The following is a 17,927-nucleotide window of genomic DNA, read 5'->3' on the forward strand; positions in this document are numbered from 1 at the left end:
AGGAGCAAAGTATAAAGAGGTTAGTGAAATACAGTGTGAGGATGGTAGGTACCTTATTTCTTGCAGGAAGACTGATATAACCTTTTTTATTCTAATTAAAAAAATATTCTAATAATTGTTTTACAGTTGTAGTAAAGACCTATATATCCTGCCTTTGAAGTTCAAGAAGGTGACATTTCACCCTAAAGTGATATGAATCAAGTGTTGCATTTGACCTGCTTTTAATAAAATTAATTCTGTTTTGCTTTTAGGCCGGGAGTTTGCCTTGTTGTTTCTGGCCCAGGTCTCATCCATGCTTTGGGTGGTATGGCAAATGCAAACATGAACTGTTGGTAATTACTTAAAACATTTTCTTAAAAATCTCAATGCATGATTTTACCTAGTGGAGCAACCACTGATCTGTGGTGGGAAGACCAGGGGTCAGGTGCTTAAGGAAATGGCTTAGTGAAAAATTAAGAGAGTTAGGAAGAAAATAAGAAAAAAAAAATCAACAGCTCTTTTACCTAGAAAAAAAGACTGTTAATATTTTGGAATAAATATGTGTATATTCCATATCTATCTATCTATATATATATGTGTGTGAATGTGTGTATAAGTCTCTTTAAGTGAAGAACTGTTTATCAAAGATCCCAGTTCAATATGCAAGAATGTATTTAATTTTTCACCTTGTCTTGCATAACTAGCAGGACAATTGAAATCTTATATTTATTGAGTTGGCTTTATAAGCAGATTAGTTGCTCTTGCCCTTAATCCCATCTCTGGTTCTTTACTCATAAGATCATGTTAAAGGGGGATATGTTTTGATTAGTTCATAAAATGTTTAAATTTCCTGTGGGAAGGACATTGTTTTCTTTCTTGCCATGTGTTTCCTACTTTTTAGGGTTTGACTTCTTTTCTTTCGTCCTTCCTACACTTTCTCTTTCTTATCTACTTTAGTGTCTGATAATTTTTGAGTAACTTTAACTTTGCTGTATCTTTTTTTTTTCTCCCCAAAGCATAAGAATTTTATTGCTGAGGAATATTTTTCATTCTGCCATTTCCAAATAGACTCATTTAGGAAAGTGTGACAAAAGTTTTTTTCTTCTCTTAATTTCAAGAATAATAGGAAGGGCATAACAATTCATTTTACATCATCACACCCAGAGGTATCAGTATCCAAAAGAGGCAGGGGAGAGAGGGGCATGGAGGAAAAATATTTACCACAAATTACAGATTTTTCCAAAATTGAGGAAGTGTTCTCTCACACCAAGTTGTTTCCTAAATCTTTCTAAATTGGCAGTTTTTAAGGGAAAATGTAATTCTCTCTCTTTCTCTCTTTTTTAACATTCATTGAGTGTTTATTATTTATTGGGTACTTGCTGAGTACTTTACATGTTGATCTCATTTGTAATTCTCTTTTAAAAAAATTAATATTTCAGGCCCTTGATTGTGATTGGTGGTTCCTCTGAAAGAAGTCAGGAAACAATGGGGGCCTTCCAGGAGTTTCCTCAGGTACCCAACTCTAAGATCTTCCCTCTATCATTTTAGTAACGTAAGTATACTCCATTAAGATTTATGGAGAAGAAATTAAAACTCCTGTCTGCAAAATAAACAATTAAAATAAAAGTACCTGAGATATTTTAAAGGTAATTTTCCTCAACTACAAGAAACTCTCAATGTGGTTATTAAGAAAGCTTAGGCTCTGTTTAGGAGCAATCTTCCAAGAAATACACCTTTTTGACAGAAATTTAAACTCTGAAAATAATCTCTTCAAAGAGTCAAGAAAATGCAGGAATAAAAAAGATTTGGGACTATCAGACTTTGAGGAAGAGAAAAGTTGAGAGGAAAACTCCTACTCATACCTGTGGGACTAAGACTACCAACTGTTAAGTAGATTTTATATCAAAAAGTATTAAGAGAAACAGTTTCTATTGAATATACAATGCTTCAAAGTACATTAAGCAGTGAAAAATTAACACTACTGAATTTATGTCAAACGGCATAACAACAAAATATATAACAGGAAAACTGGCAGAAATGTAAAAATAGATTATTATTGTAATGAGATATAACAGATGAAGTTGTGTATTCCTGGCTTTAGAATTTCTGGGTCCAAGGATATACTTACTTACATTTTTAGGAGACATTGTCAACTTCCCTTCCTATTTATATTCTCACCAGAGTTTATGAGAGTGCCTGTTTTCTTGTATTATGATAGATGCTGGGTATTATCTAACTTTTTTATGTTTGCCAATCTAAGAAATGAAAATTGTGTCTTGTTTTGATTTTCTTCCTGAATCACACCAAGGCAGAGATTTGGTTGTACTTTGAATAGGCTTTTTTTTTCTCTTTTAAGAAGATGTTGGGGGTAGGAGTTTATTAATTAATTAACTTCTTCCTGAATCACACCAAGGTAGAGATTTGGTTGTACTTTGAATAGGCTTTTTTTTTTTTTTTAAGAAGATGTTGGGGGTAGGAGTTTATTAATTAATTTATTTATTTTTGGCTGTGTTGGGTCTTCGTTTCTGTTGCGAGGGCTTTCTCTAGTTGTGGTGAGCGGGGGCCACTTTTCATCGCGGTGCGTGGGCCTCTCACTGTCGCGGCCTCTCTTGTTGTGGAGCACAGGCTCCAGACGCGCAGGCTCAGTAGTTGTGGCTCACAGGCCTAGTTGCTCTGTGGCATGTGGGATCCTCCCACATCAGGGCTCGAACCCGTGTCCCCTGCATTAGCAGGCAGATTCTCAACCACTGCCCCACCAGGGAAGCCCCTGAATAAGCTTTTAAGAAGCAATCTAGGTAATGCATTTTTCTCCATCTTGCCTCTAAACATATTAGAAATTAATGGCTTAACATTTTGTCATCTTTCAGAAGAGTAATATGATACATGAGCTGAATTTTAAGTGATTTTCTTTTTGCATATAGGTTGAAGCTTGTAGATTATATAGCAAGTTCTCTGCCCGGCCAAGTAGCATAGAAGCTATTCCCTCTATTATCGAAAAGGTACAGTATTTAATTACAAGCTCTCCAAGTCAGCTGGTTTTTCTCAATTGCTTGTTACCTGTGTTACTTTTATTCTCCATAGAATGAGTAGCAATTTGGAATATATTCAGGCAGTTAGCAATGATATTGATAAATAGCTATGTACATTTTAATATTCACTGTCATTAACTTAATTAAAGAAACTGATAAAATAAATTATTTTGGAAAAATTTTCCCCTCTACTTTAGTTTTTAAAATTTTTTTAAATTATGGAAAAATAAAAAGAAGGATATAATGAAACCCTGGGTACCCTTTCTCTTATACTTTTGCAAGATTATTTTTGAAAATAATACGTATATTATTAAGTATTATTACTTAAATTTTTGAAAATTAGTACTTACTACTTAAATTATTTAAGTATTATTACTTAAATTTACTTTAAGTTTTTGAAAATTAGTACTTATATTAGTATTAATGTAAGACCATCTCTTAGTTGATTAAACAGCGTATTATAAGTTAGTTTTATATGTGAAGTTACTTTTAAGCTGTTTCAAAAACCATGTGTTATAGAAACCATTTGATACATGTTACAACATCACAGTTTCTGAAACCTTTGCTAAATCATTAGGATTAGGAAGCAGGTGAAAGTACTGTTATAAAGTAAAGACTTGGAAGGCAGAACCTAGTAGATAATTTCTAGGACTAAAGTGTAATAGAAAATGAATTTTAAAGCCCTAAGTGTGTATTTTTTTCTCTCTCCCCTTTTAAACAAAAATATCTTTTAAAATACATAGAACCAATAGAGGGCATTTCAATGTAATTAAAATTGGTTACTTCTAAGGATGTTGCATCAACTAAGGATGTTGAGAAAAATAAAAATAGTGTTCATTTCACAATTTTAAATTATCTTTGAGTGGAATGTGATAAAAAGGATTGAGATTTTTTAAATATTTTCTTCCATTTGTAATGAACTTAGGCAGTGAGAAGCAGTATTTATGGTCGTCCAGGTGCTTGCTATGTTGACATACCTGCAGATTTTGTGAACCTCCAGGTGAATGTGAACTCTGTAAGGTGAGTAATAGTTAACTGGAGTTCTTTCTTAATTGTGTTACCATAATGCTTACCTTTTAAAAAGAATTTACCTAGCAGTTTATAAGTTAATCTTCAATTTGTCTTAACTTTTGAAGATTTAGTAATTAAACTGAATCCTGGCCAAAGGGCTTAATTCTCTTAATTAAAATGGCATTATTTAGGAATTATTTTGGGGTTTAATTACTAAATCAAATACTTGGAGCTTCCCAAACTCCTCATTTGAAATTATTCTTTCAGTAACCATTAAAAACTAATCCTCATGTAGTATGGTTACTTAGAGTCTTCATGGTATAAACCAAGAGTTGAAGTGACTATTGAAAAATAGTAATTTTCAAATAGTTCTAGTAAGAACTCAGCATAAAAAATTTCAGTCTGTCTCTGTGATTTAAAAATATTTCAACACCAGATGTTACTATGATTTGCCAAGTTCCCTTATTCCATAAATAAACACTGAGTGAACAATAAGTACAACAAACTGGTATCTAAGTCACTCCTGGTAAGGATGGGTACTTGGGTTACTGCATCACCCTGAGTACCATTTAGCGCATTCTTGCTGTCATGGACCTAGTGACTACAGAGAGACAGCGGGCATTTCTGTTCACTCAGGATACCAAGTAGAGGTTTCCATTTGGGAGAGTCAGACAAAAAGGACATCTATTCTTCATAATGCCTGAACATGACAATCAAAATAATATTATTGGGGTTGGGGGGAGATGTGCCTTAGGTAAGTTAACTCTGTAAGCCTTCTTTAAAATTTTTGTAAAGATTTGGATGTCCTTTTTTGGTATTATATGTCCAAGTTTTGTACAGTATGATGTTTATTAATTAGGATAAATGAACTAAAACACTGAGGAGTTGGTGTCTAGAAATACTTAACTATGACAGTTTTAATATTTAATATTTCTTTTACTAATGCATATTGCTGAACTAAAATATTGACTTACTCAATGAGTGGAAATATAGTGAGGTAGTTAAAAGCATGGACTTTGGAGACAGAAAAACCGATTTCAATCCAGCCTTTGCCACATGCCATCTGGGGACCCCAGGCAAGTTACCTACTTTTTGAGTTTTTTTTTTTCACAGTAGTGAAACAAAGATAATGGTAATACCTAATCTCATTATTTTGAAAATTAAATACGGATAAATGGCACATAGTAGGTATGAAATATTAACTTTTAGTATGTTTTTTTATTATTACTACAACAACAACAACTACTACCACAGTGTGAAGCCATTAATTCAGATTTCCTGTCAGTGAATTGCTCCTTTGGTTGTTAGATGATCTTAGGGAATAAATATTAATTTACCAGGCATGATAAGGATATTATGGTTATATGGGAGAAAGTCCTTATCTTTTAATTTTTAAGTCTTGCTGTGGTAATCTACTGTCAAATGGTTTAGGAAGAAATGTATATGTATATTTATGTGTGTATGTGTGAAGCAAATGTGGTAAAATATTAGTAGTTGAATTTACAGGGTGGGCATATGGAGTTTATTATACTATTTTTTCTACCTTTTTCTGTATTTGATATTTTCACAATAAAAAAGTTTAAAAGTTGGCCTCCTAATTAACAGAGCTCTTTATTTCCAGGTACGTGGAGTGCTGCATGCCACCTCCTGTTAGTATGGCAGAAAGCTCTGCTGTATATATGGCAGCATCTGTTATTAGGAATGCCAAACAGCCCCTTCTTATCATCGGGAAAGGTAGCATTGAATGGAACTCTAAATCTTGCTAGGCTTTCAAAAGAATGCTGATTCTGTTTAGAAATTGTCTTCATTATTTATTAGCATTGGCTCTAATGTTTGAAATTGGAATAAAAATTCTCTTTATTCATTTAGCATTATTTATTAGTTTTGAAATCATAGAATTATTCTAGAATGCCTGGAATATCACCTATTACATTTCTTTCTTTTTTTGTAAATTTATTTAGTTTATTTATTTTACTTATTTTTGGCTGCGTTGGGTCTTCGTTGCTGAACGTGGGCTTTCTCTAGTTGTGTCGAGCGGGGGCTACTCTTCGTTGTGGTGTACAGGCTTCTCATTGTGGTGGCTTCTCTTGTTGCAGATCATGGGCTCTTGGTGCACGGGCTTCAGTAGTTCTGGCACGTGGGCTCAGTAGTTGTGGCTCGTGGGCTCTAGGCACACAGGCTTAAGTGGTTGTGGCACATGGGCTTAGTTGCTCCTTGGCATGTGGGATCTTCCTAGACCAGGGATCGAACCCGTGTCCCCTGCATTGGCAGGCGGATTCTTAACCACTGCACCACCAGGGAAGTCCCTATTACATTTCTTATGAATAAAATGTGTTTCTTTCCATTATGAAGATTACACATGAATATTATTAAAAATTTGGAAAATCCAGTAGATTAGAAAGAAGAAATCCCTTCATCCAAAGAAGATCATTTTAACATGTAGTACTTTTGTATTCCTTTTTGCATGTATATTTTATACCTTGTGATCATACTGTATAGACAGTTTTTTATTTATTTTTTTTTTGCAGTATGCGGGCCTCTCACTGTTGTGGGCTCTCCCGTTGTGGAGCACAGGCTCCGGACGCGCAGGCTCAGCAGCCATGGCTCACAGGCCTAGCCGCTCCGCGGCATGTGGGATCTTCCCGGACCGGGGCACGAACCCGTGTCCCCTGCATCGGCAGATGGACTCTCAACCACTGCGCCACCAGGGAAGCCCTAGACAGTTTTTTTTAAAGTATACAATCTAATATCTTTTGGTATATTTACAAAGTTGTGCATCCATCACCACAATCAATTTTAGAATATTGTTATTACCCTCCCCCAAATCCCACATCCCTTAGCTGTCACCCCAAACCTCCTTAGCCCTCTGCCCCAGGCAACCGTGAATCTATTTTCTGTCTCTATAGATTTGCCTATTTGGACACTTCTTTTAAATAGAATCGTATAATATATGGTCCTTTGTGACTGACCTTTTTGATTTAGCGTAATGTTTTCAAGGTTCATCCACGTTGTAGCATGTATCAGTACATCATTTCTTTTTATTGCTGAATAATAATGATAATATATTTACTATAATTATATATAATATAATAAATATAATTCATAGTTATTATTGTTATTATTTCATTGTATGGACATACCACATTTAATTTAATCCATTCATAGTTGATGGACATTCGGGATGTTTCCACTTTTGAACTACTGTGAAAAATGATGCTATGAACATTCATGTACAAATGTTTGTGTGGATGTATGTTTTCAGTTCTCTTCAGTACGTACCTAGGAGTGGGGTTGCTGGGTCAAATGACCACTCTATTAGACAGTTTCATATTATACTTAATTCATTTAATGTTAGAATAACATGTTCTCATGGTCTTAAATTTTTTTCCCAAATATAATTTTTAATGTCCATTCATGTATATACTAATACTTTACTGGCAAATATTTAAATCTTTGCCAGTTTTTGTTTGTGTTTAGAATAGCTGCAACAGACTCGTTGGTACTTAAAGCTTTTTCCATATTTAGGATATAAGATAGATTCCCAGAAAGAAAATTAAGTTAAAATGTATTCATATTTTAAGGCCTTTGGAACATATTGTCCAATTTCTTTCTCCAAGGTATTGTACCAATTTATACGCATGTCAGCAATTTATTATAGTATCCATTATATGTTCTAGACCTAAAGGGGCTATGAATCATCTATGACCATGCTAGTCATTTATCAACTACTTAGGAGATAACTACATAGAAACTAAAAACAGTTTTAGTAAAAATGGTGGACAACAGAAAAAAATTGAAGTCAGAGCTGAGTTGCGTACAGCTATGTGATATATTAGCTCTGTGACCTTGGCAAAAACTGCTTTGAGTCTCAGTTACCTCACTTGTAAAATAGAGATTAGCTACCTCAACAGTACTGTTAAAATTAAACAACGAAATAATAGAAAGAGCTCAGTGGATGCTAGTTTTTGTACTTCCTTTAACCACCATTTAATGAGTCCTTATGATAAGGCAGGGATTATAGAAAACATTTGTGGGATATATAGAGAAATAATGGTTCCTACTTATAAGTAGACAGACCTGGTCACAAATCAGTGGGGTGTGTGTAGAGAGCTGAGGTGGATTCCCAGGGGAAGCAGCAACAATGTTCTTGTGTAGGTGGTGTGGAAAGACCGTTCAGAAGAGATGATGCTGTAGCCACCCCTTGAAATAATGGGTGACCGGTCACTGAGTGGACACAGAGAACCCACGCATTCCAGGAAGAGGGAACTGAATGGACAAATATTGAGGCAAGAAGGAGAATATAAGGAAACTTTCTGGATTAAAAAAAAGGGATTATTTTTCATCCTACGTGGATGACAAAAGATTCTAAGGTAGTTTTATAGTAGGGAGCATTAAATTGAATCTGAACATACTATACTATTTACTGAGACTCAGTAGAGAATTATAACTTCTGGATATGGAGTAATATTCTACTAATCCTGAGAAAGAGCATAAAGTTAAATAGCTAAAACGATGGCCTTGATGACATTAGAAACGAAATCATTTCTTTTTTTTAAAAACATATTTATTGGAGTATAATTGCTTTACAATTGTGTGTTAGTTTCTGCTTTATAACAAAGTGAATCAGTTATACATATACATATGTTCCCATATCTCTTCCCTCTTGCATCTCCCTCGAAATCATTTCTATATTCAAACAGTAAGTTGTTTTCAGTGCCCTTGAGGGCATAAAGCATATGGTTATTCTGCAGGCACACAACTGTAAAAACAAATGATGTGACCCATTCGAGTTAGTCCGGTTGTGATCACAGGATTATAGAGCCTATGAAGCGATCTACAGAGCTTTAGAAACGTAGACCCCTTGTGAGAATTTCCATACACAGACTAGATGACGGTGCAGTCCTGGTTAGCTGGTGGTGGGGAGCAAAGTGTGAGGTTGCTCTTCCCTGTCAGGGCAAAGTCCTTCCTCTCCTACCTGCACCTACCAGTAGATGTGTGTCCGGGGAATTGTGAGTAGTAATCCAGTAGGAAGGTAGCATAGAACTGACAATTAAGAGCAGCAAGACGTGTGAAGTGCAGTTTTTGTTTAGGGGTAGACATCTTTCAGAATAATTGATAATATTACTTGGGGGGGAAATTAGAACTATTGCCTTCTTGAACATTTTAAAATACCAAAGATAAAAACCATAGTCACAGGACTTCCCTGGTGGTCCAGTGGTTAAGACTCTGTGCTTCCACTGCAGGGGCACAGGTTTGATCCCTGGTCGGGGAACTAAGATCCCACATGCCACGCAGCATGGCCAAAAAACAAACAAAAACCATAGTCACAATTTGTTTTGAGTTTAAGCCCTGAGCAGGAGAATGTTTGAGAAGTTCTAAAAGCAGTTTCACATGAACTATTTTAAGGGTCACAGTGTCTGGAGCTTAACTGACTTATCCAATACATTTCAATTTCTTGTAGGTGCTGCTTATGCCCGTGCAGAGGAGAGTATCAGGAAGTTGGTGGAGCAATGTAAATTGCCATTTCTGCCCACCCCCATGGGAAAGGGTGTTATCCCTGACAACCATCCAAACTGTGTAGGTGCTGCCAGATCCAGGTATGTGGCGCTCCAGATTTTAAATACAATGGCTTGGCAGATTCCAGGCTAATTTAAATTGTTTTGTGACTTTAATGAATCTAGGAGAAGTTCTGAAAGAATCACATAATTTTAAGCACATCTGTTTCTTTTCAGACTTTTCAACACTTTAAAGATGTTGTACTCTATCTCCTGACTCTCATGGTTTCAGATGAGAAATCTGTAGTCATGAGAATCTCTGTCTGCCGATGTAGTTGTCTTTCTGTGGCTCCTTCCAGAATTTTTTTTTATCTTTGTTTCTCAGTTTGATTATGATGTGTCTGGACACGGTTTACTTTTAGTTTATCCTGTTTGGGTTTCTCTAATCTTCTTGAATCTGTACATTGATACCTTTCACCAAATTTGGAAAGTTTCTGGCCATTATTTCTTCAAATATTTTTTTCTACACCAATCTCTTTCTCCTTTCTGGAGTAACACAAATATTAGGCATGTTGATATTCTCCCATAGGTCCCTGAATAACTGTTTAATTCTTTTTACTCCTTTTGTCTACTTTATATGTTCTATTTCTCTGCTGAGAACATTTATCTTCCCATTTATTTCAAGAGTATTTTTGTTTACCTTATGGAACATAGTTATAATAGCTGATTTAAAGTATGTGTTTACTGATTCTAACATTGGGTCATCAGTACAATTGGCATCTATTCATTATATTCTCTTTTGAAATTGGAATTTTTCTGGTTCTTTGTGTTTTGAGTAGTTTTGGATTGTGTCCTAGAATTTTGAATACTGTGTTGTGAGATTCTAGGTCATACCAAAATCCTCTGTAGAATGCTGATTTTGTTTGTTTGTTTTAGCAAGCAGTTAGCTTGGTTAGATTCAGAGTGCAGGTTCTGACTCACTCACTGTGAGCATGGTTCCAGGGTCAGTTGATTTCCAAAGCCTTTGCTATGCTCCTTTGGATCTGTCCACACATGCCCAGCCCAGGGGTGAGCCCCAGCCCCAGTTCTGGATACAAACATGCTGGTTCATATCCAGACCTAGGGATTCCTTTTCTCTCTTAAGACATAGCCCACCCATTTCCCAGAGTCCCTTTTCCTGGCCCTTGCTGCTACCTTATCGTACCACACAACAGGTGCTGCCTTTGAGGCAAAGTGGCAGGAAAAAAAAGAAAGATGAAAGATAAGGGGGATGCCCCCATACTCTCCAGACCACAGGGGCCCCTTTTCCCAGTTCCTCTTGCCTGAAAAATGAAGTTTCTCTTGGGATTTTAGCTGCTTAGGACTTACCACAATGCCACTGTGCTGCCCTCAGAGCACAGCTGTGAGAGAGAAATAGAGAAAAAGAAAATTTTGGAGCTTTCCCCCCATGCTCTCAGGCATGCACGGCCCCTTTTCCTGATCTTCTGGCCAAAAAGACACGGTTTCTCTCCAAGTTTTTGCTTTCCTTTAGTTCTGCAACTAGGACTGCTCTGAATCAAAGGGAAGAGATAAAAGAGGGGAAAACCTTAAAAACTCACCGCCTGCATGGGTCACTTCTTTGATCTCATTCCAGTCCACCTACTGTTGTTTACTTTTCAGAAGCCTCAAGGAGTTGCTTTTTATACTTGGTTCAGAGTTTCCACTGTATCAGTGGGAGAGCTTGGCTGGAGTGGGATTACCCAGCCTTGGCTGGCACTGGAAGTCTCAGATTTTTTTTTTTCTAATTGACTTCACCTCATTCTTTTTACTGTTGTTTTTTTTTTTTTTTGCCCTGCCACATGCGGCATCTTAGTCCCCAAGCAGGGATCAAACCCACACCCCCTGCAGTGGGAGCTTGGAGTCTTATCCGCTGGACTGCCAGGGAAGCCCCTCTTCTTTTTAAATTTTTAAAACACAGTTCCTGATAAACCATGTATTTTTTTCTTTTAATTTCTTTATTATGAAATATTATAAATATACAAACGAGAGAGTAATTCAATGAGCACTATGTAACCATCACTCAACTTTATCAAATATAATATTAAGTAATATGTTGTTGCTTTAAGGTTTTTTTTTTAAGAAACAAAAAATTACAGATTTGTTTGTAGTCCCTGCATATCTTACCTGATCCCACTTCCTCCCTCCCTCTCCACAGTTTACCACTGTTCTACATTTGGTAATTTTCATGTTGTCATGCACACACTAAATTAATTTTGAGGGGTTTTTAAATGTCATGTTTGCTGTTCAATCTTTAATGTTGCTCATTTAATGCTATTTTAATAAGCTTATATGTTTACTTTTTTCATATTAGTATACATTGTACAGTAGCCAAATTAATTATTACACTGTTTTTTTCTTTTAATATACTTTAACTTGGGTTGAGCTGAAGTTTATCTTCATTCCTGTTGAATTTTAAGAAGATAATATTGATGACATTAATAACATAAAAAAGGTTGTAAGGGGCTATAAATAATTGTATCAACAATTTCAAGGGTTTTGGAGTATCTATAAGCAACTCTGTCCTTCCATTTTCAGGTTTTTTTTGTTTTTTTTGTGGTTTTTTTTTGTGGTACGCAGGCCTCTCACTGTTGTGGCCTCTCCCGTTGCGGAGCATAGTCTCCGGATGCACAGGCTCAGTGGCCATGGCTCACGGGCCCAGCCGCTCCGCGGCATGTGGGATCTTCGCGGACCGGGGCACGAACCCACGTCCCCTGCATTGGCAGGCGGACTCTCAACCACTGCCACCAGGGAAGCCCCCATTTTCAGTTTTTATCTGTTAATTAAATTGGGTCCCACAGGACCAAAACAGTATATGAGGATAGCTTTTTTGACTATATAGTTGAAATAATAACTGAATTTCTGTGAAAAATAGCATAAGCCACTGCAGAAGATAAAAGCAAAAAAAAAAAAACCAAAACAGATCCTCTTTGGGCAAAAGATAAGAAAAATGGGAAATAGCCAAGAAGTAGAAAAAAGAAAACCCACGGCAGTTATTATAATAAAAATTATCCTGGAAAAAGGCATGACATTTCAATTGGATCAATAATAATGACAGTTGTATGCATCATTAGAGCCACATCTGAAACAAAATGATACAGTGTAAAAGCAAGCAAAGATGTATGAGGTAAACAAAAGGAAAGCAAGGGTTATTAATATCAGAGTAGATATCAAAGTAAATATCAAAAAATTGAAGTTATATTGACAAAAATACTAAGATATATAAAACTGTTAGAAATATACTTGGTGTAATATTTTTTTAAAGCAGTTGGGGAAAGTGAATCAATCATCATAAAAATACCTGCTTCAAGGAATCAATATGAAGTATATATTAAGATTCAAATAAAGATGTGCAACCCAGTACTGTTAATAACAAAGAAAAATATCCAGCATTTGAGAAGAGGTGAAATAAATTTGTGTTCAACAAAATGTGTAGCCTTTAAAATTTGTATTTAAGAAGAACTTAATGATAAAGGAAAACATTTATGATAAGCAAAAGCACATGAGACATTTAGTGTATAAGCTCAACTATATAAAAATACACATGCATAGAAAAAAAGACTAGAGGAAATTGTGCCAGGATACTAATAATAGTTTATAAGTTGATAGTATTATTGGGAAATTTTGGCTTTTTCTTTATACTTTTCTGCTTTTCCAGATTATCTACAGTATACTTATATTAATTTTTCTAATGATAAAAAAGTAATAAATGTTATAGATAAAGTCTTATGGTAGTATTTTCTACTTATTTCATCTTTTGGATTACCATTTAAATAGAATGGCTTCATAAATTATTTCAGTTTGAAAGATGAAATTTACCGTATAAGCTGATTCTCAAGAACAGTGCAAGATCCAAATTATTTAGACTTTTCCAAATACTTTAGAATAATTCAAATAAGAATGTAGATATCCCTTTTGTTATATCAGATTTTTCTTTTTAATAGGGCTTTGCAATTTGCTGATGTAATTGTGTTATTTGGTGCCAGATTAAATTGGATTTTACATTTTGGACTGCCTCCAAGATATCAGCCAGATGTGAAGTTTATCCAGGTACTCAAAGAGGAGAGGTTAATTGATTGATTGATTGATTTTTGGGTCTTCATTGCTGCACTTGGGCTTTCTCTAGTTGTGGTGAGCGGGGGCTACTCTTCATTGCGGTGCACGGGCTACTCTTCATTGCGGTGCGCGGGCTTCTCATTGCAGTGGCTTCTCTTGTCGTGGAGCACAGGCTCTAGGCGCACAGGCTTCAGGAGTTGTTGTACGCAGGCTCAGTAGTTGTGGCTCGCAGGCTGTAGAGCTCAGGCTCATTAGTTGTGGCACATGGGCTTAGTTGCTCCTTGGCATGTGGGATCTTCCCGGACCAGGGCTCAAACCCACGTCCCCTGTATTGGCAGGCGGATTCTTAACCACTGTGCCACCAGGGAAGTCCTAAAAGGAGAGATTTAAAATCAGAGCTATGTGTAATTTATTGTTCTCTCAGCCATTATCAGCTCCACTTTCTTCTCGGCTTTTGTAAAGAACTGTTTCCCTTTTTACAAAAGTAGAATTTTATAAATTGTCTGGCATAATTACAGGTACCAAAGTAAGCTGCCTTTTCAAGCCTATGAAACATAATGTACCACTTTACTGCTAACCAGAAAACCTTTCAAAATCAAGTTTTCAATAGTTTGAAAAGCATAATTTGGCTCTTCTTCATAGTTCAAGTATATTTAAAGGTAGACAAAAGAGGTTCAAGTAGGAGGTAGATTAGAACAAAACATTCAGCATTGTTAGGGATCAAGTTATTCTTTTAGATTCCAAAACCGTCAAACACCCTTTGGATGGAAATATCTAAGCAATGTTGCTAAAACTATGTGTTTGGAATAAGCTCTTGTATCTTTATGACCCCTCTTTATAAACCAGTTTCCTTACTGATGTGAAAGGTACTTCCCAGAAACCTGTTTGCCCTACACAGATTGTGTAAAGGTATTTTAATGGCCTCACTGCAATTGCTGTCTTCTCCCTGCTTACCTTTTACTTCCTAAGTCAACTTCTAATAGGGACCATTGAAAACTAAAACCACAAACAAGCAAGACCTGGATTGTACTGGAGGATGCTGCCTCTTGATTACAGAATGAAGTGCATCCCCTTTGGGGTGCCTAAATTACTTTTCCTCAAGAAGCTGTTTTCACTTGCCCATGGCCATCCAGAAATGGAGCTTCTGAGTAAATAGGATGAAATCATGCCATTCCCTGGGAGTGGGTCTCAAAATGTGGTTCCTGGACCAGCAGCATCAGCACCTCCTGGGAAACCTGTTAGAAATGTATATTTTTGGGCCCCACCCCAGACCTCTTGAGGTCAGAAACTCTGAGGTGGATTCTTGCAGTCTGTGGCTTAAGAGGCCTACCGGGAGGTTCTGATATATGCTGAAATTTGAGAACTCCTGCTCTGAATAAGAATTCCAGGGTAATTAAGTAGAACCTTATTATTCATTACATTCAAAACTGTAATTGATCAAGTCAAATGCATTCCTGTGAGTATAGTGGAACAATAGTAAAGTTCTACAGAGATTTTTTTTTTTAATTTTTATTTATTTATTTTTGGCTGTGTTGGGTCTTCGTTGCTGCACACGGGCTTTCTCTAGTTGCGGCGAGCGGGGGCTACTCTTCGTTGCGGTGTGCGGACTTCTCACTGCGGTGGCTTCTCATTGCAGAGCACGGGCTCTAGGCGCGCAGGCTTCAGTAGGTTTGGCACGCAGGCTCAGTAGTTGTGGCACGTGGGCTCAGTAGTTGTGGCTCACGGGCTCTAGAGCGCAGGATCAGTAGTTGTGCCCCACGGGCTTAGTTGCTCCTTGGCATGTGGGATCTTCCCAGGCCAGGGCTCGAACCCACATCCCCCTGCATTGGCAGGTGGATTCTTAACCACTGCGCCACCAGGAAAGTCCCCGGAGTAGATTTTAAAATGAAAGAAGATAGTGAGGTTTCTTTTTTTTAAATGAACAATTACACAAGGTTTAATAAAATTTTAAATGTTCAAGCCTAACTGACACAGCAGTTTTACTTCTTGAAGTGATGATAGTGAGGTTTCTATGCTAGCTATGATACTCATATAGTTCCGCGGATTTATACTTTTATCAAGGAACTTCTTGAATATCAAATCTTAATCATATGCTTATGTGTAACATGCACAGTCCATTTACTGTCTTAACTCTTAAAGATTTTTAAGAATAAACACAGTTTGTTCTTTAGCCTTGCCTCTTTTTTAGGTTGATATCTGTGCAGAAGAGTTGGGGAATAATGTAAGACCTGCTGTGACCTTGCTAGGAGACATAAATGCTGTCACTAAACAGGTGAGAGCTTTTGCCTGGGTTTTAGTTTATGTGGCTTGGTCTTTAGGGAAGTCAGTTCTTGAAAATGTTTAAATCTTTATTCACTTGGTGACAGGTCTATTAATATCTATTTTAAATAAAATTTATGATGTAAAGCTATTCTTAAGTATAACTATGGAACTTGGTAAATTCAACTCCTTATGTATAGATAATTTGTATGTGGGTAAGTTAAGCATTTTTGAAAGGTGATCGAAAATTTAAAGGCATTCAGTCGGCAAACTGATTTCAGCTGTCTGAAAGATTATAATACAGCTTCCAGAGGAACTGAACTTACAGCCAAGAAATGGCTTTATGTACTGGAAAAAATCTAACTTAGTATTTCTTTAGGCAATAAAGAGATTTTTACTCTTCAAACTGTAATCAGTGACTTATCCAGATTCTTATTATTTGTATATAATTTATACATTTCACTGTGACAGATAAAACATAGGCACATTTGTTACATGACTTTGGATACAAATTGGTATCATTATCATGATTATACAAAATTAGGATGTAATCCCCAATATTAAAACACTCTGGAGCATTTGGTATCTGTATCATGGGAATCCCTAGGTATTGGGGCTATGAGTCTTCTTGCAGGGGTTCTTTGGCAGGGTGATTTTCCTTCTGTTGTCAGAGGCAGAGGAAGGCTTACAAGCCCCCTTGCCTGTGAAGTATGGAGGGGGTTACAGTTCTGCTGTGTCTTGTGGGATCCCAGTTTCTGGTAGAAGTCGTCACTGAACCAAGCAGAAGCTTTCCGTGGTACCTATTTATCTTCTATCAGTTGTTTACTGCCCAGAGGAAAAACAGAGTATGAGTGATGTGAAAGGTAGGATACTGTAGCTGTGTTGTCTTTTTTAGAAGAGATTTTTATGCTAATATGATTTATTTTCAAAAAGGAAAGAAAAAGTTTCTGCTTTTTAGCTTTTAGAACAATTTGATAAAACACCATGGCAGTATCCTCCTGAGAGCAAGTGGTGGAAAATTCTGAGAGAAAAAATGAAGAGCAATGAAGCTTTATCCAAGGTAATATGGGACCCACTGAAACTCAAGAATACTTCAGGGCCATGGTTCATTTAGTTCTGTCATAGCATGACATTTGCATTCCTAAAATCATAACGTGTAAGATACACACACACACATTCATATATGTATTACAATAAATATGGCACCTGAAGTTTCTTGTGGAAGTGGGCATTGGAAAGGTTATAGCTCGTGAGTTACCGTGAAGCCGTGGAAAGAGGGGATCTGACATTGGACAGAGTCGTAAGAGCCAATGTGGATGGATGTGGCTCCTTGTCCTCAGTTTGACCTTGGCACCAAATCACAAGAGATCTTTTGGAACTTTAAATCCTGGGGCATGTTGGGGCACGTTTGTCCTGTAAGATATAAGTCCACCAAGGCATGCATTTATAATAGATGTTTCGTCAAAACTGAAAATTTGATCTAATGTATAGCCACGTTTTTTTTTAATTTCCACTTTATTGAGGTATAATTTTTTTTAATTAATTAATTTATTTATTTTTGGCCACATTGGGTCTTTGTTGCTGTGCGTGGGGTTTCTCTAGTTGCGGTGAGTGGGGGCTACTCTTTGTTGTGGTGCACGGGCTTCTCATTGTGGTGGCTTCTCTTTGTTGCGGAGCAAGGGCTCTAGGTGCTTGGGCTTCAGTAGTTGTGGCATGTGGGCTCAGTAGTTGTGGCTCACGGACTCTAGAGTGCAGGCTCAGTAGTTGTGATGCACGGTCTTAGTTGCTCTGCGACATGTGGGATCTTCCCGGACCAGGGCTCAGAGCCGTGTTACCTGCATTGGCAGGCAGATTCTTAAGCACTGAGCCACCAGGGAAGTCCCTGTGGAGGTGTAATTGACGTATAAAATTGTAAGATATTTAAAGGTACATCATGGTGCATTGATAAACACACTGTGAAAGAGTTCGCCCCATCTAGTTAATGAACACATCCATCCCCTCACATTTATTTCATTTCATTTCATTTCATTTTATGTTAGTGAGACCATTTGTAGCTTTCTTT

At 36.8% G+C, this 17,927-nt stretch overlaps 1 protein-coding gene across 3 annotated transcripts in view; it reads left to right on the forward strand.

Annotated features, from left to right (window-relative positions):
- Nucleotides 1-17,927, forward strand: part of HACL1 (2-hydroxyacyl-CoA lyase 1) — a 37,457-nt gene that overhangs the window by 3,762 nt on the left and 15,768 nt on the right. For 2 of the 3 annotated variants that reach the window (XM_024747647.1, XM_024747664.1), the window contains 9 exons: nucleotides 252-332; nucleotides 1,419-1,491; nucleotides 2,901-2,978; nucleotides 3,934-4,028; nucleotides 5,641-5,753; nucleotides 9,481-9,616; nucleotides 13,495-13,600; nucleotides 15,795-15,878; nucleotides 16,824-16,925. In XM_024747647.1, coding sequence (XP_024603415.1) covers nucleotides 252-332; nucleotides 1,419-1,491; nucleotides 2,901-2,978; nucleotides 3,934-4,028; nucleotides 5,641-5,753; nucleotides 9,481-9,616; nucleotides 13,495-13,600; nucleotides 15,795-15,878; nucleotides 16,824-16,925 — 868 coding nt within the window. The remainder of the gene's footprint in view (nucleotides 1-251; nucleotides 333-1,418; nucleotides 1,492-2,900; nucleotides 2,979-3,933; nucleotides 4,029-5,640; nucleotides 5,754-9,480; nucleotides 9,617-13,494; nucleotides 13,601-15,794; nucleotides 15,879-16,823; nucleotides 16,926-17,927) is intronic. The other variant, XM_024747655.1, reaches the window with a different exon arrangement.

Source organism: Neophocaena asiaeorientalis, unplaced genomic scaffold (assembly GCF_003031525.2).
Source record: "Neophocaena asiaeorientalis asiaeorientalis breed wild unplaced genomic scaffold, Neophocaena_asiaeorientalis_V1.1 scaffold33, whole genome shotgun sequence".
In the NCBI taxonomy this organism is placed as follows: Eukaryota; Metazoa; Chordata; class Mammalia; order Artiodactyla; family Phocoenidae; genus Neophocaena; species Neophocaena asiaeorientalis.